The 14512-nt window shown below is 41.9% G+C and overlaps 1 protein-coding gene across 6 annotated transcripts in view; it reads right to left on the bottom strand.

Moving 5' to 3' along the window:
- Positions 1-14512, bottom strand: part of TANC2 (tetratricopeptide repeat, ankyrin repeat and coiled-coil containing 2) — a 602081-nt gene that overhangs the window by 147180 nt on the left and 440389 nt on the right. For all 6 annotated transcript variants that reach the window (XM_044999330.1, XM_044999329.1, XM_044999328.1 and 3 more), the window contains one exon: positions 14155-14341. In XM_044999330.1, coding sequence (XP_044855265.1) covers positions 14155-14341 — 187 coding nt within the window. The remainder of the gene's footprint in view (positions 1-14154; positions 14342-14512) is intronic.

The raw sequence follows: 14512 nt of genomic DNA on the forward strand, positions 1-14512 counted from the left end.
GGACCAAGCCTATTTTAACATGTCAGCTGGTAGGTGTGATAAAATATAACTTACCCCGTGTCATGCTACAATTTTAAAACATGTTAGCTTACACATTTTCAAATAACTCTTTTATCGGAGTTTAGGCAAGCCTTCAGTGAACCAGCCACAAAAGAATCCATCTAAGGGCATCAGTGTCACGCACATCATTCTTGTGAGCGAGGCTGCCACATAGAGACATTGGGTAGGCAGAGTCTGTGACTTTCCCCGTAGGACAGTGGCAGTGCTGGGAAGCAGCATGATGCAGCCAGAGAAAGTACCCCTCAGAACAGTCATGGCCTCCACAGCAATGCAGCATACAACCTTGTAGAGCTGTCACAGGACAGGAAACACAAAGGCTTCTTTCTGCAGAACAGAGCCTTTAAACCAACACTAGTCAAGGGAGGGAGTAAAAAAGTTCATAAAATTCTCTGTGTGCTTAATTTCCCCTAAAACAAGTGATGTAATAGTCATGTTGTTAAAATGAAATCAAAGGTTTGTGGCCTAATACAAATAAGCAATCCTGTACTGAGAGAGAAAGAGAAAGTCTGTGTGTGAGAGAGAAATATGAAACAAGTAAACCAATTTCAGTTTCAAGCCTCAAGGCAATATTATAAATGGCAGCAAGTACACAAAAGGTTTTGAAATATTATGAAAAATACCTTGATAGTGGCATCATCCTGACCCTTTCTGCTTTCTGCTCTACATTTTAAATTCCCTAATGAATCAGCAGAGGAGCAGAATTAATTTAATGCATCAAAGACAGCAGGGATTCATGCTTGCGATTGAGACTGGAAATGTAAGGTCTGATATAATAGCATAGCACTACTGCATTGAAAGACACACACATGCTCATATCATAGATTACTTGCTGCAAATACCATGGCAATGAGATAAAACAGTCCTTACTTTCTACTTGAGTTTATCACGTGCAGAAGTAAATATATAGTTTAAGCATATTTTGTCATGTCTATTATTATATATTTTAATCAAATCTAGTAGCAAGAACCCAAACCTCAAGCAGGAGTCAGTAATACTGTGGGCAATTAAAGGGGATCTGTAACAGAGTGCAGGGAGTGAACAGGTGAGCCTGCACTCTGACACCAATTAGTCCCCCAGAGAAAGCTGACTGAGGTAACCAGATAATCACCTCGTGGGCTGAATGGAATACAGAGCAAATTAGCCCATCAGTCCAAATCTGATAAAGAGGAAGGAAGTGCCAGGAGGGAGGGGGGGAACAGGACTAGTTGAGTCCATTCCCACAAAGGCCTCAGAGAAGGGAGACCTCTGTTCCCTTCAGGTCCTGATGAGCGGGACAAAAACACACAATATACTGTCAATAGACTGTTTCAAGGGACTGCGGTGGTATTGGGGGCGGGAACTCGAACTAAAAGGCACGTGAATGCACAACTAGTGGAGTCTGCACAATTTCTGCAGGGCAAGAAGACAGCAGTGAAGATGCACCCCCTCTTACAGGATCAATCAAGAAAAGTTAAATATGCTATAAAATATTATTTAAACATGTCCTTAAGAAAAAAAAAATCTAATCCAAGGGCTGTTTCAGAGTTAAAATCTTCAGTACAGTGATTCACCATCAAATTATCCAGGACACAGAGGTTGTTGCATTTGTAGATGTGTATAAGTCCCATGTGCTATTTTTCTACTCTCTCTACCTGACTCCACACCCTACGTTTATTACGGGAGGCTGAGAATTTTGGATTTTAGAAGGATGACCACAGCTACTGGGGTCACTTAGACAAATATAATTTTCTCTCTGTGATTTAACTGCATCACTCTCCTGATTTAGTCTCTGCATCAAAGGCATTACTTGTCCCTGTTCCAACAAAAATTCTGTTAATTTCTTCCTCTTTCTGAAATGTCAACCTCAAAATCATGAGTCACGTCCACGAAAATAATGAGATTGTCTAAAAAACCACAAGATTTTCAAAAATAAATGTGACTGATTTTTATTTGCCCTTTGGTTTTGGGGTTTTTAGAGTACAACTTGGGTCATGATATCAAGTGTTTCTCTGCAACCAGGAAGGCTAGAAATTGCCCTTTATAAAATGAAAGCTGAGATTCTCATCTAATCACGTCCCCAACAGCTGGGACTTTAAGGAAAACATCAAACATTGCAATATTCAGGATAAAATCATGGGCTGGCATCACTGCTTCTTCCTCTTGCAACTTTCTGCCCAATCCACTCAATTTACTGCTTCATTCAGATTCTCTTCCCACTCATCTTTGTTCCTTCTATCACGCTGGATGTCTGGAATAATCTCCCCATCCTCATATGCCACATGCCCTTCCCCTCTTCCACCAGCCCTGCTCTTCAAGCGTTCCTTTTTCCCTTCTCCTTATTAATAATCCCCTCACTCAATTTCTCTATTCTGATCTGTTGACCTATTTGTTTTATTAAGGACCAGATTCTGCCATCCTTACTCATGTTGAGTAATACCTCACTCCATAAGCAGTCCCACTGACTTCAATGGGACTACATATGGAGTAGGGCATTACTCAATGTTAGGAAGAGGCAGAAACTGGCCCTTGGACTAACAAGCTCTTCGTAGGAGGAATGGTGTCTTAATCTATGGTTGGAAAGCATTTTGTAACTGTACAGTACTATACACATTTAGTTAATAATCATTTTTGGTTTATGGTAGATTGTTTAGACCTCTCAACACTGACAGTTCCCACAAATGATGCCATAAATACACACAAATTAAATGCAGTTTTCTTTCCACTAAAGCTTTGCTTTTAAATTTAGTACTGAAAGAAATGAGTCAGTATTCTCAAGTGATATGTGTTGTATTTAACTTGATAGCAAATCCATGACCCCACTGATTTTTCCCCCTCACGCCTGATTAGATACCTGATAGATACTGTTCTTTTTATCTAACAACTACCACTGCCATCACTTTCAACATTCAGATGCCCAGAATTCTTCAAAATTAGATCCTTCACATCTACCTGTTTCCTTTATGGCGGTCCTTTACCGAGGTGCTCAAAAGGATTTAATTGTGCAGTTCTAGGAAATGTATTGACCATCAACAAACACTGATCACAAAGCTAGAATTATTCAAGGTTTTTTTAGGTCTAAAACAACAAAAATATTTAATCTGGCTTTATGCTGAAGTGTCGTTTTAGTGTCTCTTTAGTCCTTACAGTATTTAGTTATTCCCAAACAGACCCAGCTTGTCAGTAACATCTCTCCTGTTTAGCACACACTCTAGATGAAGTCATTATCAAAGCTATTTTTATCTGTAGCAACATGCAACTAGATATAAAGAAGTTTAGAGGACAAAACGAAGAACAGCAAGCATGAAAGCTGCTACACCAGAATAACTTTTGGAACGAGGGCCCTTTGCTTAGTGTTCGAGCTCTTCATTTAAAGTCTTGCAAAATTTAAGAGGAGACAACTGCCTACATGGTATTAGACAGATCCACCCTATTGATGCAGCACTGCAAGAGGATGTGCACAGTTCATGGGCTTTTTTTCAAGCTATTTCAGTGTCATATGCTTTTCTTCTACCTGATTTACCAAAATCTCACTCAAGAAAACTGAATAACTAAACAGGGAATAAACTGTAGATCACCCCAGAGCCTTACTTTAAGGAAGAAACACACACACAACAGCTGATTGTTTAGACAGCACAGCCACAAATGTCACTTTTCCCAGAAAGAGACAAAACACAAAATGGTAGTTTTAAAAAATATTTGGGGAAACACTGACTTGAACCATGCTATGTCCCTAGCAGACTGCTACCAATTTGATACGCTTTGTATTCCATTACAGAAGATTTATATTTTATTTTGTAGTCTTGCATAAGATAGTTGGGAAATCTCTCTGTGTTTTATCATAGTTAAGGTGTTAGTAGCTGAGCCTTAAAAGTCTGTTTCTTGTTGGAATGTGATGTTTGAGATTTCAAAATTTTGAAATTCAAAAGCACACGATTCTGTTAGTAGATTTTCTTCAGTAGCAGTCTTTGAACATTAACAGTTGGCTGCTTTTATATTGTGAGTGCAAAAAAAAAAAACCCAGGAAACTAGTCAGGGGTTAAAATTAGGTCAACATTTGCACCAGCTACTCTGTGGCTTCATGAAAAGGGTTAGTGGCTCACAGGAGAAAAAGATTACCTGCTCCTCTCTCTGGTTTTGGCATTCTCCTCTCTTCCTCCCGCCCCTAATCCCCTCTTTCCTTTACAACTTCATTTTTGTGTTTATTGGGGTTTTGATGCTACTATAAGAAAAGCAACTGAAATAAAATTGGGCATCCTATGATAGCAGAAAAAATAAATCTTTCTCTGACATTTTTCCTACAACGTCAGGACGCAGTTCTTTCTCTCAGTTGTGGCTGTACTTAATGATGGCGAAAGAGACAAGCTTTTTTGTGCTCAGTCACCAACGGAAGTTGGTCCAATAACACGTTACCTCATCCACCTCATCTCCCTAATATCCTGGGACCAGCACAACTACAACAACACTGTCCATCATAGAACACACTCAAAGTATTTTTTAAATAAAAATTCTGAAAGTCATTAACATACAATATGGACTAGTGACACTGAGGCTTTTAGAAGAAAAGAATCAAGTTGCTATTTAGAAAAATGGTTACATCATAGGTTGTACTTTTGTAAGTTTAGTACACGGGCTTAGCCGCTATGAAAGACAGGTGCATAATTGTTATGGTCTATCAGCGTCTAAATCCATTGGCGTTTTTTAAGAGACTCCAAATATCCATTCATATAAGAAACTATAACAACTCTGAAAGAAGGAAAAAACAGCTCCAGAAAATAACTATGTACAAACACTAATGAGCTAGTTTAAACTGACAAAAGACAGGAAAATTCAAAATTAAGATTGAAATTTTGTCTTTACCAGATGTGCTCAATATTTTAGCTAATTAAAAGTTCTTTATGCCATCATCCTAATTAACAGTTGTAGTAAAAATCTAAGCTGGGATATAGCAATAAAGGACATAATACAATTTTGAAGTACAGCAGAACCTCAGAGTTATGAAAACCAGAGTTATGAACTGACCATTCAACCACACGCCTCATTTGGAACTGGAAATATGAAATCAAGCAGCAACAGAGACCAAAAACAAAAACAACCCAAAGAACCCCCTCCCACACGCAAATACAGTACTGTGTTAAATGTAAACTACAAAAAAAAGGGAAAGTAAAAAAACCGATTTGACAAGGTAAGGAAACGGTTTCATTTAAATTAAGATAGTTAAAATCAGCATTTTGCTTCTGCCCAGTAAAGTTTCAAAGCTGTATTAAGTCAAGGTTCAGTTGTAAACATTTGAAACAAACACCATAACATTTTGTTCAGAGTTACAAACAACCTCCATTCCCAAGGAGTGCAGAACTCTGAGGTTCTGCTATGTCAACCTACATCTCGTACTTAGATAAACTGCCCACTGAATGGGACGAGGTGGGTTGAAAATCAATAGGCTGTTTCCCTTCATATGAAGTGTGGGACTGGACCCTTTCCCAGTAAGTGTGATATTACCACCATACCAGGCTCGTCACCAATACTCATCTACATGAAAAGATTAGGGATTTCCATTTTCGAAACAGATATTTAGAGGAACAGATGAATAGATAAGTCCTGAAAAAGGTGTAGAGGGCTGGAACTGGGAGGATTCCGAGTTTAAAGAACATTCATTATACTGAAAGGCTAAACAGACTGAACCTTGTATTTTCTGGAGAACATAAGACTTCAAAGTAACCTACTCTAATGCAAGCAATACAATTTATTCGGGGGCTCAGTAAGCATGAGATGGTCATTTATTCACACCCATTAGACATGTAAAACCTGAGGAGCACAATCTAAAAAAATGTGGAAATAAGGAGTAAACAAGGAAAGCAGACAGGACTGAACTTAAAGAGCACGGGTGGAACACATAGTTACATGTGGCCCAACTGATAAACATAAGTACTTAAAACTAGGCATTTACATCCCTAATTAGGTGCCTAAGTTCCATTTTATGCACTGAAGTGCTGATTTAGGCACCTGAGTTCCTATTTAGGCTCCTTACATAAGTGCCTAAAATCAGATATTAGGTGCAGAAAATGAAAATGTGTCGCTTTAAGTTTGACAACTGGGGCCGCAGAGACCATCAAAGCACATGGATAACATGCCTTTTAAGAGACGCCTAGACATTTTATGGTGAGAGAAACTATAAGAACATACAGATTTCCTTACACCATATAATAATAGCTAAGCACAACAAAAAGTTCCAGCCTTGATTAAAAAGAACGAGGAGTACTGGTGGCACCTTAGAGACTAACACATTTATTTGAGCATAAGCTTTCATGGGCTAAAACCCACTTCATTGGATGGATGCAGTGGAAAATACAGTAGGAAGATATATATACACAGAGGGCATGAAAGAATGGGTGTTACCATACTAACTATAACAAGATTATCTACACCTCTACCCCGATATAACGTGACCCGATATAACACAAATTCGGATAGATCATGGGTAAAGCAGCGCTCCAGGGGAGGGGGGAAGGGAGGGGCGGGGCTGTGTGCTCCGGCGGATCAAAGCAAGTTCAATATAACACGGTTTCGATTTTTTGGCCCCCGAGGACAGCGTTATATCAGGGTAGAGGTGTATTTCTTGGGCTTTGTTGGCTTAAGCCAGACCCTCAGCAATGACCTTTGACATAGTGTGGACCATATCTTAAGAGAGATACATATTATCCTGTCAATTGCTCGTCCCCCAATTTGTGATCACAAAGAGAACCTCCCGAAGGCATCTATATCATCTGTTTATGTGAAAAAGTAACATTAGGCAAGAATTGATTCTATGGTTAGATGTCTTTAATGTGATTTAGCAGCTGGAAACAAGAAAGATTAGCAAGTAACATGTGACCAGCCACTCTCTGGAACATCATTTAGGAACCACTGTATTTTGTGTAAGTATGAGATACAATGGTAATGCATGTTAGTGGCATTATTAAGAAGTAATGGGCTGCCAATAATGTCCTCATGACTGTATCGCCTTCTTTCATTTGAAACCAACACATCAAGAAATTGAGATGAAGAGATTTTACAAGAATCATATATGATAATGTGATAACAGGGAAATAATCTAGAGTCTTCCATAAATATTATATAAATAATATACCGGCCTGAGGCGGGGCAGAGATGAGATAATAGATCTATTCACCAATTTAGGAACCAGAGGCGGGACTAAAACTCAAGAAATGCGTGACCTCTAGGGAAATATGTAGGTCTGATTAACTTGTAAAAGGAATTCTCTCAATACGTTAGCTCTCCAGATTTATACTCTTGAAGTAGCATGTGGAGCCTTTTGACATGGGGGGAATCTCTGCAGCAGTGAACAGATTGATCTGGGTGAGGAGCAGATTGATTCCTGTCTGCAGAGCATTCTATCCGCTACATTCTATACTAAAGATAATTCCAGAGTACTGTTAGTCATGTAGACTACACCTCTCACAGTGATTATGAGACATCACAGACTCAGGTCTCACCAATATACTAATGAAAAAATATCAATTCCCAAAATGTCCTTTGCCTGGGAGAAAATAGCAGATATATGGAAAAATCACACCTTGTTCAAAATTTCCTGCTAAATATTTAATTATTATTTGGAAAATATGAAAAAATAGGGAAAAACCCATTTCCCCACATTTTGTACAAATTTTGTTGGACAGAAAATAGTAACAAAGGGTTGAAAGTGTTACTTAAAGAGAGAAAGTGACATCTTCACTTTTTAAGGTGTTCCCCCCTTCCACTTTTTTACTGCTTTCCCACAGTTGTCAAAATTTTCCACGGGAAAACTGGAATTTCCTGCCAGAAAAATTTCTGAAGGGGATTTTTCCTGCAACTTTTTTTTGTGTGGGAAAAATCTCATTATTGCAGCCTGCTCTATGAAAAACAGTTGACTCAAAGTCAACCCATGAAAAACAGAAGTCTTGTTGGTAGGCGATGGAAAAACCTTTGCTAAACTCTCCTACCTATTAGCCTCATCAATGATTAAGGGCATCAACTCACAGATCATCAAGGTGATGTGGCATATTAGGATAATTTTAGATGCCTCACTGCTCTATTCATCTACATACAGATTGCCACAGTGGTGAGGAACACCTTCACTTGTTCATCTCAGAGGAATAGGTGAAGTCTCCTGGTCATCTCCACCTGTGCAATTTCAGCACCTTCAGGTTGGATTTTGCAACTCACTCTCATCTGGGGATGGATGGAACCACTACAGAGAATGAAAATGACATAGCACATAGAAGCACACATCGCTTGCAACAAAGACTGATGAAAACACACCACACTGGTGCTTTGCAAGCTCCACTGCTTTCTAATTCCTTGAGTGCTCGAATCCTAGTCCTAATTGGCAGGTCTGATAATGGACTAGGACTCTCCGTGACCCCCAGCACAACAATACTTCACAGGGATGTTGCAATTGGACAGACTGAGATTCTGACTATCAAGCACTGGGAACAGATAGCGACATGTGATTGTGCAGTAACTCCATCTAGAGTTCAATAACCCACAGTGATATATCACTCAGAGTACTTTTTAAATTTTCATCACAAGAATGTGCAAGCAAAAGTAATACAAGCAACAGTTCTGGGAAGTGGAAGAGCTGAAATTAAACTCAGGTTTCTTGACCAGTCATGCAAAACACCAATCACTAGGAAAACTAACTTTCTTAAATTATGAACCTGTTTTTTAATATATAGATGATTGAAAGGGAAAAGAATTCCCTTAGCAGGAAGAATATACAATATTTGAAACATGACAAAGAGCTACTGAGCTAGAAACATCCCATCTGATTTTACATAGAAATTCTTTTCCTCCAACTGCGTCTTTGCAGGTGTTGAGTTGAAATAAAATATACACATTTGTATTCTAAGTTCTCCCACCTAAATATGTATTGCAATATGCAGAGGGCACTCATGAAACAGTCATGAAAAAATCTGCTAGACAGATACACGCAAGGGACGCAACCATGCAATTCTGTGTTAAAGTCATCCTGGTTCTTCACTGAGGCAAGTCTTGCCAGTGGTTGAGCTAAAGAAAACTAGACAGACTTTTGGGAGCACAAGTGGAAGCTTGGTCTCCTAAAGGTTCAGAAAAGTCACAGGTATGGGCTACAGAGAATCAGCCATGGGGCATGCAAACTCTGCAGTCCAAGGGACTGTCCCCTTGCTAATATTGTCCTTGCGGTGGCCAAACACTGGGGCTGGACACACTGAATATAAACTATTTCCCATTAAAACAGAAAGAGGATTTAAGGTGAGAGAAGCAGTTGTCTCATGGGAAGGCTCAGGCTGTTGTTGTGAGGAAAAGACACGGGCTTATGAAACCAGAACACCTCTGCCCCAAGGCAATTCTCATAATTACTCTAAAATATGAGACACAGCTCTGCTAGGCTAGGAAGGTTAATGCAACTGTGATGATTGGAGGAAGCTCTGTACAATATATGGATTCTGGTTGATATTATGAAGTTATTATGCAGTTGTTACTATGGCAATTGCTGAGTCACAAATGTCTGTCTCTGTGTTCACTATTGCTGAGAAGCCTTTAAGCATTTAGTACTAGGGACAATGGTGGGTCCTTAGAACTCAACCACTGTCTATTCAGGTGGAAACATCTAAATGACAATGGATAGGCTGCTGCCTAGGAGAAGATACTTCCTCCTACTTATCTCCAGGGAGGGGGAAGTAGAGAGTGGAAAGTTACGGGTAGGACAGAGACAAAGGTATTGGTGGTGGGAGATATAAACTAGAGCGGCTCACAGAGGGTTTACTTTCATAGTGGGGACAGAGGTGAGTATCCTATTTAACTGTAGACTGGTCACAACCAGAGAAGGAACCATGTTTCAGAACATAAGTGATGCACTACAGCAGGACTCGGGACAGTCCCAGATAACTCTGACCCCAGCCCAAAGAGTGCTCTGAAGTGATAAGGAAATGGAGGCAAGGAAAGGCATGTAGGGTTTATTATTTTTGTGTCGATCTGTGTCTTTCTTTTGCAACTAAGTAAATAGCAGTGGTTTTAGAATCCTGTGCAAAGTCTGTCTTTGTGTTATATGTATCACACTATTCATGCCCACAGGAGACAAACTGTGGGCTCAAAAAACGCAAACCTGGAGTTCTGGGAGATGGTGTGTTTAAGCTGTGGGGCAGACGGGGGCGGGTGTCTGAGGAGTCAGCACTAGTTCTAAGGAATGGGCAGGCGGCTGAACCTCTGAGGAGGGGATGCCAAACAGAAGATCTGCACCTTGAAAATGTGCCCGGGGTCCTAGGACAGTGAAAGTTCGCTTGTAATGATGGCCATAGATCAACTGCCAGTGAGGGAAGAAAGGGGCAGAAAAACAGGATTTGTTTTTTGTTCACTTATCTAAACTTACTTACGTTAACTAGGAGGACATGGACCTGTCTCCTACGTGGGAGGCTACTGTCTAGCACCAAGACCTACCATCTTTACATTGTTCACTTCCTTACTGGACCCCCAAGCCTGCTATGCTACCAAATTAGCACAATAACTCACATGCGTTGTGTGTGCCAGAGATTGGAAAAATCTTACAAGTAGTGTTCGCTTATCTGCGCCTGCTCCCTGGATCTTCTTCAAGTGCTTATCTCTGTGTGTATTACACATACGGACGACAGGCAAGCAGTACTGAAATAGGAGGCAGGTACGAGGATGCAGATGGTATACGTGTCTGTAATACTACAATTCCAAGTGCTGTGACAACATTAGAGGTTTGGACCAAAGCAAAATGCTTCACGAAGGTGTGGATGGAATTCTAGGTTGCTGCCTTACAAAGGTCCAGCATAGGCACAACTCAAAGAGATGCTTCTGAGCTCACCTGTGCTCTAGGGTCCTCACCCCATTCGGGGAAGGGAAATGCCCCAACTGATTGGAAAGGAGGATACAGTTAGAAAGACTCTGAGGAGTTATCACTTGTCCCCTGCTCACTGCTATAGCAACATATAGCAATGCTTTCTCATTATGAAATATAGAATAGCTAACTATTGAGAACAGAGTGCACTAATTGCTGATAGGCAGACCCACAGCAAGCTAAGAGAAAGACCCAATGTCTTGAAAATGAGGAGGTAGATTCCAAGGGCAGAATGGACCATTGTAATCATAACACAGGCCATAGAACTTCCTCAAAATAATTCCAAGAACAGATCTTTTAGAAAAATATTAAATCTTTATTTTAAAATTGTCAGTGACAGAGAATCCACGACAATCCTTGGTAAAGTGTTCTAATGATTAATTACCCTAACTGTCAAAAACATACGTCTTTTTTCCAGTCTCAGTTTGTCTAGCTTCAATTTCCAACCATTGGATCATGTTATATATTTCTCTGCTACACTGAAGACCCCATTATTAAATATTTGTTCCCCATGTAGATATAGATTATAATCAAGTCACCCCTTATCCTGCTCTTTGATAAGTTAAATAGATCGAGCTCTTTGAGTCTCTCTCTACAACTGACCAACATCCTTCTTGATGACCCTGGTTCTGTTGTGCCCAGACAGAGAACTGCTTCCATTTGGCTAGATAACGTTTTTAGAGCCCTGCAAATCTGCGGATATCCGCAGACCATTTTTGCTGATCTTGGATTCATAGAATCATAGAATCATAGAATCTCAGGGTTGGAAGGGACCTCAGGAGGTCATCTAGTCCAACCCCCTGCTCAAAGCAGGACCAAACCCAACTAAATCATCCCAGCCAGGGCTTTCTCAAGCCTGACCTTAAAAACCTCTAAGGAAGGAGATTCCACTACCTCCCTAGGTAACCCATTCCAGTGCTTCACCAACCTACTAGTGAAAAAGTTTTTCCTAATATCCAGCCTAAACCTCCCCCTCTGCAACTTGAGACCATTACTCCTTGTTCTGTCATCTTCTACCACTGAGAACAGTCTAGATCCATCCTCTTTGGAACCCCCTTTCAAGTAGTTGAAAGCAGCTATCAAATCCCCCCTCATTCTTCTCTTCTGCAGACTAAACAATCCCAGTTCCCTCAGCCTCTCCTCATAAGTCATGTGCTCCAGCCCCCTAATCATTTTTGTTGCCCTCCGCTGGACTCTCTCCAATTTATCCACATCCTTCTTGTAGTGTGGGGCCCAAAACTGGACACAGTGCTCCAAATGAGGCCTCACCAGTGCTGAATAGAGGGGAATGATCACATCCCTTGATCTGCTGGAAATGCCCCTACTTATACAACCCAAAATGCCATTAGCCTTCTTGGCAACAAGGGCACACTGTTGACTCATATTCAGCTTTTCGTCCACCGTAACCCCTAGGTCCTTTTCTGCAGAACTGCTACCCAGCCATTCGGTCCCTAGTCTGTAGCAGTGCATGGGATTCTTCCGTCCTAAGTGCAGGACTCTGCACTTGTCCTTGTTGAACCTCATCATATTTCTTTTGGCCCAATCCTCTAATTTGTCTAGGTCCCTCTGTATCCTAGCCCTACCCTCCAGCGTATCAACCACTCCTCCCAGTTTAGTGTCATCTGCAATTTTATCAAGAAGGACTTCAAAGACAGAGCTTTTTAAGATCTCAAGGAATAGTTGAGTGTCTGACCAGGGACTTGAACCCTGGACCCTCAGATTAAAAGTCTGATGCTTGGCCCACTGAGCTAGCCAGATTCCCAGATTGGATACAGATACAACCGCACAGGACTTTAGTCACGAGTGGAGGCAGCCCAGGGGGGGGCACAACACACTCAGGGCCAGTGGCCAGCAGCTGGGGGTAGGTCAGAGTCAGGGCTGGCCAGCACCTGCTCACCATGCCGCTCCCTGTCCAGCAGCTCGGGCCGCGTCAGCACTCCCACCATGGCCTGGCCCAGCAGCACTCCCAGCCCGCTGGCTCCCGGCCCACCAGCTCCTGGGCAGGAGGGCCCAGCCACGGGGATTGAAGCAGGCAGGACCCCAGTGCCCCACCCCTCCGTCCCACTGTGATGCATCACGCACTGCCGCTGCCATCTGTCATTGCTCGTGAGCCTCCTGGAGCAGCACGCAATGTGACGCCCCTTCCCCCCGCCCTCCCCTCGAGACCCCCATCCCCACACTGCCTCTTACCCCCAGTCCCCACCCTCACACTGCAAGACCCTGCCCCCCACATGCCAGTGCTAGCCCTTGTGAGACGGCTTGCTGCTGTGGGTGCGGATGCAGATACAGGTAAAAGATGGCTAGCGGATTACAAGTTGGATTGCGGGTTGATTCCGGAGGATGCAGATCCACATTTTTGTATCTGTGCCGGGCTCTAAACATTTTCTGGTAGAATTTTTCCTGCTGTGATTATGAACTATTAGGTCTCCAAACATGAACACTCTAGGTCTGACACCAATCCAAATGCCAAGCCATGAGATGAAGAAAGTCTCAAGGCTTTCTCTGTGAGGTGCTTCCTCAGTCAGAGCTTTCATCCCTCTCAGGTCCGGAGTGGGAAAGAGTGACACATGCAGCACTTGGTGGAGATACGTGCCTTGCCAAGGCAGTGCTGGTGATGTCACTGATTGAGGAGGAGTGAGGACAACAGATGCAGTTTTTAAATCCTGGAATTCTGGACACAGTCCTATTCCCGAAAGGGGGGATGGTTCCCCAGGGTGGGGAAAACTAAGCTGCACTAATTGAATAAAATATTATAAAACACTATACAAGACCCATAAGCTATATACAGTTATACTGACAGAGATGAAGACAATGCAAGGCTAGCTTCAGAAAATTCAGACTCAGGCCATTTGGTGGTAAGAAGGAACTGGAGAGTTGGTCAGTCTGCACATCCCCTTACAGCAGTGGTGCTGAACACAAGGAGATCCAGGGCGCAGGCACAGAACAATGGACACTACTTGCAAGATTTTCCAGTCTTCGGTGCATGCATACCTACGTGTGGAATACACATAGGGACCAGCACTCAAAAAGAAACAATCCTTCCCATCCACTTAAATGGTAAAAATCTGAATCATGCTAACATGTCTTGTTTAATAGCAGAAAGACAGACCCAAAAACTTACTCTCACGCAGCGCCTGCTAAACAAATATACAGAATCATTCAGAATCATTGCCTAGGTTAGTATTTGGGGATAGCGGAGGGGGAGAGAGAGAGAGAGAGAGAGAGAGAACACTACTCACCTATGATACCACTATCTCTGCTTTCCAGAGTGGATGTAGGGCTGGTAACAGCCCCATAGTTGCAATCCTTGGCTGTAACATTTGTACTGAGTGGAGGGAGGGTGGAGCAGGGACTACTGGCTGGTGGTGAGGCAGTGCTGCTGGTCAGCGTGGAGCAGGGACTTATCCGCTGTGTTACTGCTGAGGTCTGAAAAATTGAAACCAGGAACACATCACTCACCACGATCAATTACTGTGAAAAAAATGTATCTGTAGCTCACACTAGAGAATTTACCCTCTACAATAAAGAACAACATATGTTTTATGGCTAAAAATGAAAATACCACGATGCTCAGCCTCTGCGAAAAAAGCAAAAATA

The sequence above is a fragment of the Mauremys mutica genome, chromosome 25, assembly GCF_020497125.1.
Source record: "Mauremys mutica isolate MM-2020 ecotype Southern chromosome 25, ASM2049712v1, whole genome shotgun sequence".
Taxonomy (NCBI): Eukaryota; Metazoa; Chordata; order Testudines; family Geoemydidae; genus Mauremys; species Mauremys mutica.